Raw genomic sequence first — 17970 nt, forward strand, 5'->3', positions numbered from 1 at the left:
TGTGAGCCATCATAAGATGGAAAGAGCCCTGTAAACTGCCTACCTAGAGATTTATCCGTATAATTCACCATAGGACATGTTGCAATGGCATAAAGCAATACATCAAGTAGATAACCTTGCCGCAACAAGCATCCCAAATCCCTAGGCTCTAAAAGTTGTGAATCAAGACTGTATCACGTTGTCCGTAGGCTCAAAACCCATCCTTTCCATATCAGTTGCAATAAAATCCCGATGGATTGTATCAAAGGCCTTACACTTGTCAACTTACATGATTGGGACATCTTGCTTTGTGTAGTTTACATTTTGAATCCCCCTGTACACATTGGCAATATCATCCAAGATCTGACACCTAGACACAAAACCATGTAGGTCACAATGTAAATCAGACACAGGTGACCTTTAAGATGATTGACTAACATCTCCGTCACCAATCTATTAAAGTACATCCATAAACAAGATAGGTCTACAGTCTACCAGCGTTTCATACCGTTGCTTTTTAAGGTAACAAAATCAATAATCCTTCCTTCCATGAAGCAAAGAAGCATCTTGGATTTCCAGTAAGCATCTGATGATGTTCAGGAATGAAACCTTGAGGTTATCCCAAAATCCATGAAAGAATTCCATAGTGAGACCATTCGAACTTGGAGGTTTCCATTTACCTAAATAATTGATTGGCGCATTCAATTCATTTCAGTGAAAGAATCTTTGTAATATAAGTCTTTGTGGGAAAATAAGTCAAGGTGATTTATGCTTGAAACGCATTGTGTGCAACAGAGCATACTATGCAAGTGATCAAGTGATCGAGGATGCGCAATAAATCTTGACTAAATGAAAAACATTATTCAGCCAAGTGTTGCAATTTGTTTGTCCTATACAATGATGGTTAAATCAGGATATGGGAGGAGGAAACAACCACACAAGTGGCCTGTAATGCCATCTAGGAGCCCCATGGACCATGGTGTAGAAGGGCCCTAGACGCCAAAGTCGTAGGAATGCCTCGTGGTCGGAGCTGCCCTGCAGCCTCTCGAACTGACCTCGAAGTGTGTGGATCAGCTCCAGCCATATATCTCGTATAGTCTCCACCGGAGGGATGGGGTGGGCACGGTCGGAGCTGCCCTGCAGCCTCTCGAACTGACCTCGAAGTGTGTGGATCAGCTCCAGCCATATATCTCGTATAGTCTCCACCAGACGGATGGGGTGGGCCTCGAAGGTGCGGAAGCAGCAGGCTCTCCATATGAACCAGAGAGCCAGGCTGTAGATAAGCTCCCAACAAAGCTCTCTATCGCTGCTTCACGCTTGGGGCGTAAGCTTTGTGACACGCTGCTGGAATGTAGGCTGGCCCTCCTGTATCACAATCATCCTGCTCGCTGAGAACAGCTCAAGACGAATTGTTGGGCCTGTGAGGGTGGACCAAGCAACAGCACCCCAAGTGAATTGGCTGGCTGACGACAGGGCTGGCATCAGCTATAGAATCCAGTAAAAGTCTGGTAAGAATCTGGTAAGGCGTCAAGAACAGTCCGCACAAGGGAACTGTCTGAAATGACTTCACTTGCAGAAATAAGTTGCTCATTGATATCCTTGACACCAGCAAGGAAAGTGTCCATATCATCTTCCTCATGCATAATCTTCGATTCCAGCTCTTTACGCAGCAAAGCAATTTTAGCCTCATTGCGGCTTGCATAAAGACCTGCTAGAATATCCCAAGCCTATTTTGCAGATTTTGTTGAACGAATGTGAGAAACAATGGTGCGCTTCACAGACAACGTAATCAATGCATGAGCCTGTGCATCCTTTATATCCCAACGAGGTTGTTCAGCCGTAGGCAAAACAACTCTAATAGCAGCAAGACCTGCCACATCCTCAACATCGCCTGCATCCTCAGAACCAAGACGTGCATCCTCAAAACTAAGACGTACATCAATGCCCTGCACAATATTCCAGACGCCCTTTGACACAAGAACATGTTGCATCATGTAAGCCCACATAGAGTAATTGTCCCCATCCAATCTGTCATCAGCAGCAAACATCTTGAACATATCTGTGTTGTTGTCAGACATGGTAAATATTGCACCTGATGTGAAATCTGCCCGAAAAGAGGAGAAACGAAGTGGGAACAACACGTGCTATATAGCACAAACCGTATAAGACTATAAGGCACCTGTTATGCAGAAAACGGCACTGATAGAAATTCTGCACAAAATGACGAAATAGCCTGTGCAGTACTGCCTATAGTGGAAATGGAGGCCGAAATGAGCCCGAATCAAAAATTTGAGCAGACTGAGCTCTTCAAAATCTTCCCGAAATATTTGTCGACCTGCGAACGCTCGCCAAACCTCATTGAAATCGGAGAAAGTGAGCAGGCGTGTGCTTGAGCTGCTGGCGACTAAGCTCGGGAGGATGCTAACCTGCTCTGATACCAATTGTTGGAATTAGGGTTGCAGGAAAACACACACATCTTGGAGAAGACGAAGGAAGCTCAAGGCAAACAATAGAGAGCGTATTACTTAGTGTGCAATGGAAAGATAGATAGTCCTAGAGTGATAGGCGTATATACAATGTACGGGGGAAAAAAACCTCCTAAAGAGGGAAAAAATGCCCCGGCGGTCCTAGTGTGTTCACACACATCACTACCACATGTATATGGTAACAAATGCGTTAGAAACCAGAAGCGAGGCATGCTAAGGACCTATTATCATAACCAAAGTAAATTTCTGAGAGCCTGGACTAAAGGTTATCCGCCAGTGAGACTGATGATGGATATCCTATGACTTGATGGTCACACATTGTATCAGCCCTTCACTCATTGCATCAGCTATTACTCATACTCTACACACTTCTAGCTAGTTGCTTAGCTCATTTCCAACAGTTTAGGATGGTACAGTATCTTTTTCAGTACCTTTTTCTTAGTACCATTTAGTCTTTTCTTTTTCAGTACTCAGACACTGTATCAGATTCACCACTATGTAACTTTTTGGTCTCATAGGTCACTTTGGCCTTTTGAAGACGTTAATATATCATTTCGTTTCATTTCATTTCTCTGTTTTGGAGGCTGAACTCGGGAAGTCTTAAGTATTCACCTAATTGCTATCAGCTCCTTGTGTGCTCAATGCTGCTGGTGTCCAGTTTGAGTTTCCCCTCAGATGCTGTGTATCCTCAAGTAACATAATTTTTTTCTGTTAAATTTCAGTATATTTGAAATGTAAAGAACATTGTTGCTCATGAACAAAAGGGTAAAAAGGGAAAAACCTTGAACTGGGCAGTCATGGTGCTTGTCAAGAGGGAGTAAAAAAGTAAACCGCCAACAGCCAATACAAGACCTATGCCACGTTCTAACGGTGTTTTTTCCTGCATGAAAAGAATACTTCTTACAGATTGGAATAAAGTTCCTCAGAAAAATACTAGGAAAAAGTAATGCTAATAAAAACAAGACAATATCCACATTCTTGCTGTACGCACCTTAAGATGTGTGCTAGAAGAACATATACATGCCCAAGCATCCCAAAAAGAATCACCAGGTTTCTGCTTAAAACTCCTTCATTGTTCAAATGCAAAAGAATACAAAAAGGGTAAGGGACCTTATTCTTCTTCTTTTCATGACAACAAAAGGAGCAACTTCAACGGAAAAATGTCAGGCTTTCCATTTGCTTGATAAGTAAAGTTTCCCCCCACCTTCGATGAAAAGATGGACAACTGCAACCTACTACTGCTCAGCTATGCAAGCCACCCTGACCCTTTTACTTGAAAACCACAAGATGGTTTTCCTCACGGTCAGGAAAATAGCATGTTTGTAAGGGGCAAAATAACACAATCTTTTCAAAAGGATTCAAAAAGCCATTACTATAATAAAGTGAGAGGTCATGTAAAGCAAGACTATTATAATATTTATATCTAGAGAAGAACTCACTGAGAATGGAACTTGGAAAGAAATTTGCAGCCAACATGTTCAAAGTCCAGGCCAAGGGCCCCCACCAGCTACCTCTTTATTAGACCTTTGGTAAGGGATAGGACACTCATTGATTGGGCAGAGAAGAGATCTCTAGCCAAGGACAAGGAAACGAACTTAAGACTGGCCTACGTTTTCAAGTTCCACTTATAAAGACTTCAGAAGATCATAGAGTAGCAGTGTTTTATCATTTTATCAGAAAAACAAATTATACTGAAGACCAAAATTATGGATGAGAAAACGTGATGCACGGAGGTGGCTAAAATTTTAAGCTATTCTATAGAGGAGTATGAAGGCATTTTCTAGAAAGGACTGGATGTGAGCGAGTTCCATTTTTGAAGGAAAGACTCTTGCCACTTTCTCAACAATACAGCTTGAAGGAGAAAGAATGAATGTGAGTTCATTCCACTCTGAAGGAACGAGTCTTGTTAACTTCCTCCACAATAAAGCTGTAGAGGCTGATAGGCCTCACTATCTTAGAGAACTTCTAAGGTATTCTTATAGAAACAAGAAAATGCTAGGTTGCATGTTGAATTCGATATTTTATTGGCTAGAAGGAGAAAGAATTGATGTGAATGATTCCACTTTTGAAGGAAGGACTCTTACAACCCTAAGTTCAGTCCTCCACAGTGGAGCTTGAAGGAGAAAGAATCGCACGAGAAAATTCCATTTGAAGGATGGAGTCCTGCTGCAACCTCCACAATACTGCTCCCTGATACCATTTCATGTCACAGAGACTGGTACAAAAAGTTTTAAAAGCCAAGGTGTGGCCAATCACTTCAAATTCTTCTACAGCATTGAAAAGACTACCTTCACTCTGTGAATGTGAATGGTCAAAGGGATGCACAAGCGAAACAAGAAAATTCTAATCTGTGAAAAATGAAAGATTGGCAAGGGAAGAGAATCGAGATTGTAGCAGGGCTACAGTGTCACTCACATTGAACAGGCAGTTACAGTTGGTCTTGGGTTCACACTGCGTGGACTCTCGCCTAGGCAGTCACACAAGGTATACATGGGAAGTTGTGGTCTAGAGGACACTCTGTCCAGCTCACCACCACCACAATTCGGAGATAGGCATAGTTGGACTGTCAGAGATATTTGTGTTAGCCATTCGCTACTCTTGGGCTGGCTGTGCCTGCAGGCTGAAATGCTGAAATACTGACGTGGTAGTGACGTGGCAGCAGCGTACGGACCCCCGCAATTTGCGACACATTTCACGCCGGAATTTGCTGCAGCTGTAGGGACAGTTCTCTACGCAAAAGCTGGGCTGCTTTTTCTACGCAAGTGACTGAAAAATTCCTACGCAACGTTTATTGGCAGCTTTTGGAACTTGCTTTAATTATTAAGCAAGGCTTGAGAGTAAGAATTGCTTTATTTTTTAATGCTTTTAATTGGCAGCTTTTGGGGCTCTACTTTTGGCATCCCTTGTAAACCTTTATAAGCGTGGGCAGGGCTCCCACTCTACAGAGCATCTGGACGCAGAGTCTGAGAGTGAGACCTCTCCCACTCCTTGTACTTTGAGTTGCAGATTAATACAAAAAGAAATACCGAAAGGGGCGCCAATCTTGGGGCCAATATCTCTAGGCACAGAACTCCGTCGGGGGCCGTGTCAAATCAATTGTGAGCTGTGAACTGTTTTGAAGTGAATCTCTACTGTGTTGCGGTAGAATCTTGACTTGGAGTGTCCAAGTTTGTTACAGTGGTATCAAAGCACAAAAAGATTCTTCTTCTACGGAGGACCCGATCCTTTTTACAATGCACACAGCCCCTACATAGCTTTTTACAGTGCACCCCGGACTTATTAGCCACTCCCACCCTTCATACATCGTGCATCGGGCGCGCTCCCGTCTACATCGCTCTGTCTTACAGGGCATAAATCCATTAAAAATCCCAGATTACACATGGGTTCTAGTGAAGAATCTGAAAGAGATGACACCTCTCAGTGGGAAGGCAAAGAAAAGTTGAAGATCTGGCGCGGGAACTGAAGAAAAGAGTAAAGATTTGGGCAAAAAAAAATTCAGACAAGTTTGCCAGAAAAGGAATACAAACGTCAACTGCAGATTGGCATATGTGTAAACAAATTGATTAAGTACTCAAAGACCCGAGATTGGTGATACACTTGAAGAATACCCGATTGATGGCGTGTGGCCATTGCTTCTCCTCTCAGGTAGGGAGTAAAGCCGAAAAGACAGACAAGTGCAGAAAAGCAGAACCTGTACTCACAGAAAGACATGAACAAGCCAAGCAAAAAGCAAAGCTTCGGAAAGGACAAGAAAAAGGCAAAGAAGCCTAGATTTTGCCCAGTTTTTGACAGTACTACCGAGGACTCATCCTCAGATACTTCGGACTCCGACGATCACATGTTTTATGCAAAGAAGAAACATTTTTATAAAGCCAACCAATATGATTTCCTGGAAGATAAAAGCAAGAAAGTCAGAATTTAACGAAGGTGGACAGTCGATTTGAATCCTTTTCTGAGTTCGTGATGCTTGAACATGGTGGTCCACTCTTCTCCTGAGAAAGGAAGCTCGAGTTAAATGGTTGAAATTCAAACGGCTTTTTATTTCCTCTTGGTTGACTCGGGAGTACGAACAAGATATACGAACCGCTTGGAATCATCTTCAGATGACCAAAGGAAATTCTTTGGATGCTGATTGCGAGAGATTTTGGAGCTCTTTTCTACCAACTTCCTCATTTACGGAGGTCTTGTTTAAGGAACAGATTGTGAAAACTTCCTACAGAGATCCGAGACTCCTGCTTGGAACAAAAGTCGAATTCTATTCAAGAATTGATGGATCATGAGAAACAGGGTTTTGCCATACACTCTGGCAATCTGACTTACCCCACTGCTGAGATCTTGTCTCAGAGAACTCAAAGACTTCTAATAATGAAAGTAGAAAGAGAAAGAGTTCCCTAAACAAAGAAAAGAAAGATACACGTCCCCGACAGACTCTTAGAGAACGGTTTATCTATCTCAAAGAGGGGAAGTGTTTTGGATGCGGGGAACATAGGCACATCTCCGCAAAGTGCCCCAAAAAAGACACAGCAAGAACAGACTGAAGACAGGCCAAAGAGTTCTAGAGCAGCAGAGGAATGTGGCAGAAAAGGCATATGAAAACAAAACTGATTCCACATTGCGTGGGGCCCGAACCAAATCAGATGGACGAAAGTACAAACTTTGCCGCACCTAGGGCGAGTGAAAGAACAGGAAGGCCTCATTTTCTTTGATGGAGGAGCCAAGGCCGACTTCTTTTCACATGAATTGGCGGCTCGATTTGGAATTACACCCGACAGACTGAGGCCATAGGCGGAGGTAGTTCTGACGCGGACGGGATGATGCCATTACACCAATCATTCGCAAACTGCGTTTGCAATGTCAGGGTGTTTAGGGCACAAGGACTTCTACGTAATTCCCTTGGGAGGATGTGACATCCTCCTCGAAATCCCTTGGTACCAAAAGAACAATGCCGTGGTTGACTATCGGGCTGAGAAAGCGCCTTTGTCAAATGAAGGGCACACAGATTGTACTTGATGAAATTCAGCTTCTTTCCTTGATTTTCTGGAGAGAACAGAATGATGATTGAAGGTCGAATATGTTTTGACCTTGATAAATAAGGCCAAGATTTTCTCCACACTCATGCCGATTGCTTTTCTGAGGGCCTGCCAAGCGAGTTGCCACCAGCTCGTCTTGAGGATCATACCGTTGATCTGATACTTGGAATACACACCACCGAAGAGGCCACCTTACCGTGTGAGCCGAGCCCAGAATAAAGAGATTATGAACCAAGTGAAAAACCTCTTGGAAAAGGGTCTTATTCAGCCGAGTACTTCACCTTATTGCTCTCCGGTGTTGTTGGTTTTGAAGAAGCACGGATCTTGGAGAATGTGTAGCAGGCTACAGTGTCACTTTCACATGACACACAGTTAGTACAGTGGGTGTGGTCTGGTTCACACAGGACGGACTCTCTGGGCTGGGCAGTGACACGTGGCAGGATACGGACGGTGGTGGTTTAGTGGACATCGTGGCCAGGTCACCACCACCACTCAGTTTGGAGATTGGTTTAGGTGGCTGACATTTATGAGCCGTTGGTGGATCATCTTCTACCTCTATGGTCCAACGTCGTCGTTAGGAGTAGTGAGTCTATATACACAGCACGTCTTCACCATCCCTACACATCTGAGCCTCAACACCCCCATTGTACCTGTGAGTCCTTGGCTGGAGCTGAGTGTGCTGCCACGCCAGAGTCTGTATCAGTTCTTTAAGATAGTCGAGTCGTATGTTCTGGTCTGTTGTTGTGTCTATGTGAGCTCAGTTGTTGTCTATTGTTCCTTTGTTTTCAATCTGTTTTGAGTGAGATTGTCACGCACATTGCACTGTGGAGTACCCACTGTAGAGAGCACGACACATTATCCGCGCTACAGGTGCTCTCATTTTGGTGATCACGGTGGACCCTCAACTGAAGTCTCACTCTCTGTTGAGAATACAAACAGTGAAGCTAGTGGTTTTTACCTAGCTTCGCCTACCTTGCCTTGCACTGTGTGGTCATCTTCAGCCAGTTAAAGGTTTTCTTGCCCAAAGCTTGGTTGGATTGGTGGTCGCTGCATGACACATACAAGGCGGTCAGTCGAGCGTCAAAGAGCACTATTGAGTCCTCTGAAGTACAACAGAAGACGGCCCTTGGTACCTAGTAGAAGTCCATCAACCTCATCACCCATACCTCCACATACGACATCACCCATTCCTCCATCCGGTTCCACATCTTCCACACCACCTTCCCCAGTAAAGCTCTCTCCTATTCTGTTACAGCAGGCTATTGAGCAACGGGCTCCTGAGCAACGGGCCATCGAGGCGTTGGCTAGTGTTTTGGCCAAGGTAAACATCAAGTTCCCTACCTTCAAAGGACTCTCTTCAGAAGATGCTGACGACCATGCAAGGAGGTTTGTATCTCTCTGTAGGGGTCGTGATCTTAATAGAGAAGATGCTTATTTGGTACTCTTTCCATCTACCTTGGATCGCTTAGCAAACAAATGGTACAGCCAGTTTGCAAAGAACCATTTTGCAACTTGGGCAGCCTTAAGACAACAGTTATGTGCAGCATTCAGGCCAAGTGACTACCACGAGAAGGTTTTGGATGAGTTGGCCAACATGGTGCTCCAGCCAGAGGAAACTTGTGCAGAACTTATGACTAAAACCAAGTCTCTGGTTGCCAAGCTTCCCCAGCAATCCGGTGAATTTATGGTTAAGAAGTGGGTGGAGAAGACGCTTCCCAAAACTTCTCAGGAAAAACTCCAAGAGAGTCTCCGACCCGACGCAACTCTAGAGGAGTTTGTCGCGGCTGCTACTAGGATAGAGGGAGCTAGGAAGCTGTTCACCAACTCTCCTCAGGTAGAGACCCCCTCAGTGTTTTTGGAAAGTCCTTCTGATCCTTTAACTTCTTTACGCAGGGAACTGGAAGCCTAAAGTTACAGCGAGCTCTTCAAGAGGAGAGGTCCTTCTCTCTTAGACAAGAGAAGCCTCCACATCACGAGGCATTGGAACAGATCAAGCGCGAGCTAGAAGAGCTCAAGTCTCAGCAGGAGACTAAGGCTATGGTTTGGTGTAGCTCATGCCGCTCTCTAGGGCACCCTCCACAGGAATGCCCCCTTCGGGTTTACTGCCACTTGTGAGAAGTATCGACATGAGGACAAGGACTACTACTACCTCAAGGGATTGCGACAAATACAGCAAAGTCTTGGTCCTACTCTTCAACAAGGGCCAGCACCTACATCCAACATGGTTTCTCCCTGTGGCCATCCACATCATATGCCACCTTTATTGACAGCCCTTCCTATGCAAGGTATGCAAAGTACTTTTCCCTCTCAGAGCTTTTATCATACCCATGCTCCCTCATCACCTCAAAGCTTCTATGCTTCCACCTCAAACTCCATGCACCAGGAGCAAGGACCACCTCGCCCTGCGACTCGCCCATTGAATCGGCCCATTTTGTGCTACAGATGCGGGGAATATGGTCATTACCAAAGCAAATGCCCTCTACCCGAAGCGTCCCCTCCCTGCCGTCATTGCCCTGAAATGAAGGATCACTATAGTAAAGATTGCCCTAAACTTCGTGCATCCACGGCTGCGAACCCAAGTCAAAGCCAAAATGAGTTTACCTTTCCCAAGCTGAATTTGATAACAGTTAGCACCACTCCTCAACCACCCCATTCTGCCCATGTGGTTAGCACTCAAGAGAAGTTGCAGTTGGTAGAGGAGCCAGCGGGCGTCCTCACCCGGGCCCAGAGAGCCGCTCTCGGTCTTAGTATTCCAACACGTTCAACTCCCCCACACATTCTCACACCAGTGGATACCCTGCCTTCAGCTATTAACAAGTCATCCCCAAGTGCCATGAAAGAATCCAAATCTTTGCTCTCCGATATTGATGAAGCTTTCTTGGAAGCAGTTTCCGATCTACAAAAGATCAAGGTACCCGAGAAACCACTGGTAGAACAGGAAAAGCTTACAGCAAAGACAGTCTTGAAGAGCACCTTCCAACAAGTGTCCCTCTATGACATGCTGCGACTAGATGCGAGTTTTAGAAGTGACACCCTTGCTGTTATTCAGTCACTTTACCCTGCAGCAAGTCCTAGTGGTGCGCACCTCCCAGTGCGACCATCAAAGTCTTATATGGTATCCAATCCCGCTGCTCCCCTCACTGATTATAGAAGCCCTCGCCTGACAGTTTCCGTCTTAGGGCAACAATTTTCAGGAGCAATTGTGGATGGTAGATCTGGCATCAATATGATGCCTGAGTTCACTATGATGGCTTTAGGCCTACAGCCTACTCAACCTTCCCCCTTCACAGTAACATGGGCCGACCAGAGGACAGTATACCTTGTGGGCATAGTGGAAAAAGTGCCTCTGCAGGTACAAGATTTCACTTTTAGTTTAGATTTTTTTGTGATTCGTCTTCCACAGGTGGAGGGCGGATTTCCCTTGCTCATTGGAAGACCATGGCTACGACACACTAAAGCACTTCATGATTGGGGAAACGATGCCATGTGGATACATACTCCTGGCTCCCCAATGCAACCAATTCGTCTAGGAGGCATGGATCCCGTCATACACATAGTTCTTTGTCCTTAGCAACCAGCCTTGAATTGGAACAGCCTACTCCACCTGACGGGTCAGATGAGGAACTGTTGGAGTGGTTGGATGCTACCAAATCTATGCCCTGTTTTGGAGTTTCGATTCACTCTTTGCCTGAATGTACACCCTCTTCCAATGTTTCCACAGTAACAAAACCTAATGAGCCACCTTAGCCAGCTCAAAGGTCGAAGGTCAAAGAAGCTACTCTTGATGCGCCCTTGGTGGAAGCCTTTGAATTTGGTGAGCCTATGAAGAATCATAGAAACGGGAAGAAATCACCTCTACACGAGTTCACCCCCCTTCAAACATCAGCCCCATTGGTGTCTGCTTCTCCAACCAGAACGAAGCTCTCTTCTGTGTCTAGCCAAATCCCTTCACAGAGCAGGTCCTGCTTGATGAATTCCCTGCTCCTGATAGTTGTCTTGCTCAGAATAGTTGGCTCTGTCCTCAACCTGCACTTTGCTCATAATGGTCTTCTCCCTCCTCGCCCTTACCCAACCCCCAACTCATCCCCTTTTCCAAATTGATCCATCCCAACTCTCCCAACTCGCCTCTACCCTCCCCCTTACACCCCCTCGACCCTACAGACTTACCCCTCGCCCCTACCACCCGCTCTCTTGCCCTCGCCCCCTACCCTCCCCCTACTCGCCCCTACCCACCCCCTCTCTGCCCTCGCCCCTATCTAGCCCCCCTAACCACCCCTTTCCCCCCTCGCCCCTACCTAGTCTCCCCCTCCCCCCTACCTCACCACTACCTAGTGAGCATATCTCTTTGCTGTGGAGCCTCATTTTGTTGTGCCAATTGGGATTCTTGGACTATGCAATCATACTGGGTTCCCGCCTATTCAAAGGCTTAAGGCATTTGCAAGCAATGCAGTGTTTTTAACCCCACTTTTGGCTTCCCGCCTATTCAAAGCCTTAAGGCATTTGCAAGCAGTGCAATGTTTTTTAACACCAATTTTGAGGCATGTAAGGTCATGGTTGGGCCTCATACCTGCTTCACGAAAGATGTATGGATGCGGTGCCTAGTGGTTTTCTACCACAGTTTTTTTAGTATCCCTCTCACCAAGACGAGGTTTTCTTTCACAGTTTTTCAGTATCCCTCTCACCGAGACGGTGAGCGGTCTTGTGGCGGGCAACCTGTAGCAGGCTACAGTGTCACTTTCACATGACACACAGTCAATACAGTTGGTTTGGTCTGGTTCACACTGGACAGACTCTCTAGGCTAGGCAATGACACGTGGTAGGATACGGACGGTGGTGGTTTAGTGGACATCGTGGCCAGGTCACCACCACCGCTCAGTTTGGAGATTGGTTTAGGTGGCTGACATTTATGAGCTGTTGGTGGATCATCTTCTAGCTCTATGGTCCAGCGTCGTCGTTAGGAGTAGCGAGTCTATACACACAGCACGTCTTCACCATCCCTACACATCTGAGCCTCCACACCCCCATTGTACCTGTGAGTCCTAGGCCGGAGCTGAGTGTGCTCCCACACCAGAGTCTTGTATCGGTTCTTTGAAATAGTCAAGTCGTATGTTCTGGTCTGCTATTGTGTCTCTGTGAGCTCAGTTGTTGTCGATTGTTCCTTTGTTTTCAATCTGTTTTGAGTGAGATTGTCACGCACATTGCACTGAGGAGCACCCACTGCAGAGAGCACGACACATTATCCGCGCTACAGAATGTGCATTGACTATAGAGCTCTCAACAAAATCACCATCAAGAACACATTTCCGATTCCCAAGATCGATGATATTCTAGACCGACTATAGGGATCCTCTTGTTTCAGCAGGATCGATTTGAAGAGCGGATATCATCACATCCGAATCGCGCCAAGGGATGTCTACAAGACAGATTTTCGGACCACCTTTGGTTTATTTGAGTTTTTGGTGATGCCTTTCGGTCTTACCAATGCTACAACGACATTTAACCGAATGATGGACAGGATTTTTCGAGAGTACACACTATCTGTTGGCACTTTCTTTGACGACATCATTATTTTCTCCCAAGGATGAAGCAGAACATAGAGAACATCTGCTACAGGTCCTTCAGGCATTACGAGATCACAAGTTGGTGATCAATGCAAAGAAAAGTGAATTTTTCCTACCCGAGATACACTTTTTGGGACACATCGTCTCAGCAGCAGCAGGAGTGCAGATGGACCCGGCCAAGATAGAGACTATTCGTGATTGGCCCGATTTGAAGAATGTCCATGAAGTTAGAAGCTTCTTGGACTTATGTTCTTACTACCGGCCGTTCATTAGAAAGTTTGCAGAGGTTGCTTCCCCTTTCCATATTTTGACACAGAAAGGAGTCCCTTTCTCGTGGGGACCTACAGAGGTGACTGCCTTTCAGACTTTCAAAGAGAAATTGACTACAGGACCAGTTTTGACTTTGCCGGATTTGCGGAAGTCATTCGAAGTATATTGTGATGCTTGTGGTCGTAGTCTAGGTGCGTTCTTAATGCAAGAAGGCCATGTCATTGCCTACAAGAGCCGATTGTTCTCAAGGCCAGAATTGACAGCATAGATATATGAGAAAGAGCTTTTGGCGGTTATCCATGCTCTTACTCAATGCCGACATTACCTACTCGGAGCCGCTTTTACGGTCTTCACAGATCACCAGGGATACGCTACTTCTTGTCACAGAAGCAGCTACCTGAAAAGAAGATGCGGTGGGCAAACATCTTGTCACAATTTCACTTCCAGATTGTCCATGTGCAGGGACAAAAGAATTTGGTGGCGGATGCTTTGTCCCGGAAGCCGTTGGTTCTGGCGATTTCCGCGATACATCATAGGAGCTTCGAGGATATGGTCGATCAGTATGCCACAGATACAGATTTTGAAGATATTTTCACTCGGATACGGAATGGGGAGGTAGTAGTGGGATATTCCATTCGGGATGGCTACTTGATGAAGAAAACGATGTTGTGCGTTACACAACCGTTAAGGGGAAAGGTTTTAACCCAATGCCATTGTCCACCATTTACGGGTCACCGCGGCATTGCTACCACCTTGAAAGGTGTGAAGAGATACTTCTTTTGGTCGAGACTCAAGAAGGACGTGGACGATTTTGTACGAAGTTGCTTGGTTGCCAAAAGGTCAAGTTTGACAGGCATAAAGCACAGGGATTGTTATAGCCTTTACCCATACCCACCCGCCCCTGGGAAAGTATTGCAATGGATTTCATTTTTGATCTCCGGAGAACACAGAGAGGACATGATGGTATTTGGACTGTTATTGACATATTTAGCAAGCAAGCTCATTTCATTCTAGTGAAGAAAACAGTCAAGCCGGATCATTTACCGAGACTTTTTGTGGCCTAGTTCTTCAGATTACATGGCATGCCTGAGACAATTGTCTTTGACAGAGACCCGAGATTCACGAATTTGGTTGAGTGGTTCAAAAAGGGAAAGTGTTTCCAGTGTGATGTACATCAAAAGAGAACTAGAGCCTATCTTCTCTATGATCATTTTAAGTAAAATAAAGTCCAAATTTGGAAAGAATGTACACTTTGATTTGTATAAATTGTTGGTGAAAGCATCAGATGAATGAAGACAAGAAGACTCATGACAAGTTCAGTTTTTGGTCTTCAAAGGTTTATACACGATCGCATTAGAGGTAAGTGTTGATATTTAGAAAGTAAGATACACTTGGCTGAAATTAGAGTAAGATAAAAGAGAAGATATTTTGGAGGTGGGCCAGAGGGCAATATTCTTGGTGGTTCCCACTAGTTTAGAATGATAAGGGTTGAGTTGTTTTGACGGTGTAATTGATGGCAAATACTCTTCTTTTTCTTTCGTTTTGGGGGGGGGGGGGGGGGGGGGGGGGGGGGGGGGGGGGGGGGGGGGTGGGGTTGTTATGGGGTTTCACAAAGTGAAGTGATGACATGGCATATCTGCCACTGAATAGAAGAGTGGAGCATAAGGACAGAAGCTGATGCAAAGGCACTACCTAACAGATTGTACAGATGGCTGATTGTTGATGTGGCAGTCACTGTACTGATGCTGATGCGGAAAACCTGTACGGAAGCACCTGCTGATGTGGCACTATTGTGTGGCACTAAGTGGTGTTGATACGGACGCACCCGCTGATGTGGCACGAAGTGCTGATATGATAACCTCAACATAAAAAATTTATTGACAGCGAGTCCACATGTTTCTTTTGATTTTATTTATGGCTTTTCAAGTGCTTCTTTTTTACCAACAGCTACAAAATCAAGGCCAGGCTGCCGATTGTACTCAGATTGTGCGAATGGTCTCTCTGAGCTAGATCAGTTGCTCTCTGTCTTGCTTGACATCAGTATCAATAAAGTAAAGAAACAACCTTAGGGGGGCCTACATTAGGGGCCAATCATCTCCGAAAAAAACTGTGTCTCTCACGTATCTCTTGCAAGTGTTTCTGCTTGCAGTGGTTTGTCAATTCAGTTTGATTCAAGTCTGTTTCACTCATTCACTGCTTGTGTTGTAAGTACCAATCAGTTTCATAAAAGGTCAGATTCAGCAAAACCATCAAGCCAGAGTTCCACTTTTAATCATTCCAAACAAGGTCCTAGTATGTTCATTCTACATTAGATATCACTGATCATGTGTTCCAAAACAATCAAAATATTTGCTTGCCCTTACTCAAGTAACATACCAACTTTATGTAAAGTTCTTCTTTGACTACAGTTCTAACCAGAGACTTGTAAGACAGAAAGGCTTCTTACCTGAAATTGGTAAAGAGAAAACCCCCTATACAAATCAATGTTAAGCACACTGTTGTCAATAAAATTATGTATCTGCAAAATTATGATAGCACAAAATCAAATTGTGAAGGACATTAGAGCTGCAAACATCACCTAATGAGAAGGAAAATCTTTTCACATTACAATGCTGGGGCTTACGTAATTGGATGTTGCTCAAGTAGTATATCAAATATATACGAAAAACGAGGAACCCCCTCTTTGACATATCCCAGATTGAGCGTAGGAGTCCACAAAAATGATAGTTTGTCAAGAGATGAGGTTAAAGTGCTGAATTGTCCAAGATGAAGTGGTGTTGCCACGGGCAAACCCCTTTTGCTGTTAGTCACAAAAATTGAAAAACAGGTCTGGATAGTTAAAAAGAGGGTCTTTGCAACTGATCTTCTCATCTTTACGAGGAGGAACACAACTCCAAGCAACCCTGCCACCACCTATAAGCAAGCAACTAAGTTTTAACTCAGGCGTAGCTTTTAGTGCTGTCAAAAATTAGCTGAGGATAGACAAGAAAATGCAATAATGTTACCTTCAAAGATAGCATAAGTGCCTGCCCATCCTCAATGAGGACATCCTTTAGAGACTTCAATGCATCCTGATTCAAGTTGCAAGAAGAAAGTACATGATCCCAACACGTGATAACCTTTTTCCACCAGCCCTTCTTTAAACCTTTGCTTCCAAGGGACTGATCTCCATTCCAATTCTGGAGGTGTCTCCCTGTGGGTTAACGGTAAATGTTAATGAAACCGTACCATCAGGAGCCCGTGACTGGGCTGTAGGCAATTTTCAGATATCACTAAATCATAAAGCATTATTTTTCACATCTTTTTGAAAGTCTACCTTCACTTGCCAATGCACGGGCTGCAAGCCTCCTTTGTTTGAACAAGGCCCTCTCTATTGAAAATTTTTGGCTCCTAAAACTAACATTATGGTTAATAAATTGTTGAGAAGAAAAACATGGAACTCACATATAAAGATGAGCCAAGGCAAAGAACACAACTTTCTCAATTCAAAGTTAATCTATTGTATGGAGGTCCTTCCACAGTGTCCTATAATAATTTGCCTCTTGTTAGTGGCAAAAATAGCATACACCTAATTCTAATCAAGCCAAGTTATGTGCCGCCGTGCTAAATCGCTGGACGACCTATTCGCAGTTCTTTCTAGTGATACACACTGTTCTTCTCCCCTACCCCCCACCCTCCACCTTTGGTTTGCATGTGCGCCTGTGATTCTTTTTTCCAGTTTTTGTTTTGTGTGCAGTTCTTTCTAGTGATACACACTGTTCTTCTCCCCTACCCCCCACCCTCCACCTTTGGTTTGCATGTGCGCCTGTGATGCTTTTTTCCAGTTTTTGTTTTGTGTTTTCAATGCAGGCGTTTTTTTTTCATTGTATTTGTTTCTTGCTTGTTTTCATTTGTTTGGTTTGCTTGTGGTTTTTTATTTGTGTGTATTGCCTACGCATCGCATCGCAAGGACGCTTGGGTGTGTACTGCTTGGTTTCCTGTGAGTGAGGTGTGTCTGTGTGTGCTTGCACGTTGCTTGTTTTCTTTATATTCCCTTGTTTATTAGACTAACTTTAGGAATCATGGTGTCACAAGTGTGACGACATGGCATAACAGTAAGTGGATTGTCATCAGCTTTTGTAAACGAAACCCATGAATAAAAGAGATTTATGAAAGATTACATATGTTGTCTTTCCGATTGAAAGATCACATAATTGGACATGTGTTCTTGTGTTTACCTAACCAGACATACTTCTATCCCAAAGTGGCGAAGTATGAATGGCCATTGATAAGCTTGAAAAGCATAAAGGACTATATCCTCTCACCTTATTGTGGGGGAGAGATATAGATAGATACAAGTGTATGGAGTAGCTCCGTTGATGAATGATGAGGAGAGGCTATTGCATAGAGCTCCAAGAAAGTAGCATTGCTAGAGGAGTCCGGACCGATGATGCCCTTCCTTAATAGATATTCCTTGGCAAACACAATTGGGTCTCCAAAATCAAAACTTTTACTAAAATCTTCAAAGAGAGATACCTTTGAATTTGTGATTGCCTTCCTAACGACCACCAATTGCACATCAAGATCTGACAACAAACTCTCCATCTCTTTCATAGGTTGAAGAAGCTTCTTTTCAAGCTTTAGGGATCCATCTTCTCTATGACT

General features: G+C 44.5%; 1 protein-coding gene across 5 annotated transcripts in view; it reads right to left on the reverse strand.

Moving 5' to 3' along the window:
* The window catches only part of LOC147432085 (putative ion channel POLLUX-like 2), a 173557-nt gene that overhangs the window by 139199 nt on the left and 16388 nt on the right, over positions 1–17970 (reverse strand). For 3 of the 5 annotated variants that reach the window (XM_086492093.1, XM_086492090.1, XM_086492092.1), the window contains exons 2-7: positions 16643–16722; positions 16332–16519; positions 15950–16239; positions 15773–15844; positions 3457–3532; positions 3247–3345 (exon numbers count right to left, since the gene is read on the reverse strand). In XM_086492093.1, coding sequence (XP_086348219.1) covers positions 3247–3345; positions 3457–3532; positions 15773–15844; positions 15950–16239; positions 16332–16519; positions 16643–16722 — 805 coding nt within the window. The remainder of the gene's footprint in view (positions 1–3246; positions 3346–3456; positions 3533–15772; positions 15845–15949; positions 16240–16331; positions 16520–16642; positions 16723–17970) is intronic. The other 2 variants (XM_086492091.1, XM_086492094.1) reach the window with 2 other exon arrangements.

This window comes from Adiantum capillus-veneris, chromosome 20 (genome assembly GCF_014529385.1).
Source record: "Adiantum capillus-veneris isolate H3 chromosome 20, ASM1452938v2, whole genome shotgun sequence".
NCBI classification, from domain to species: Eukaryota; Viridiplantae; Streptophyta; class Polypodiopsida; order Polypodiales; family Pteridaceae; genus Adiantum; species Adiantum capillus-veneris.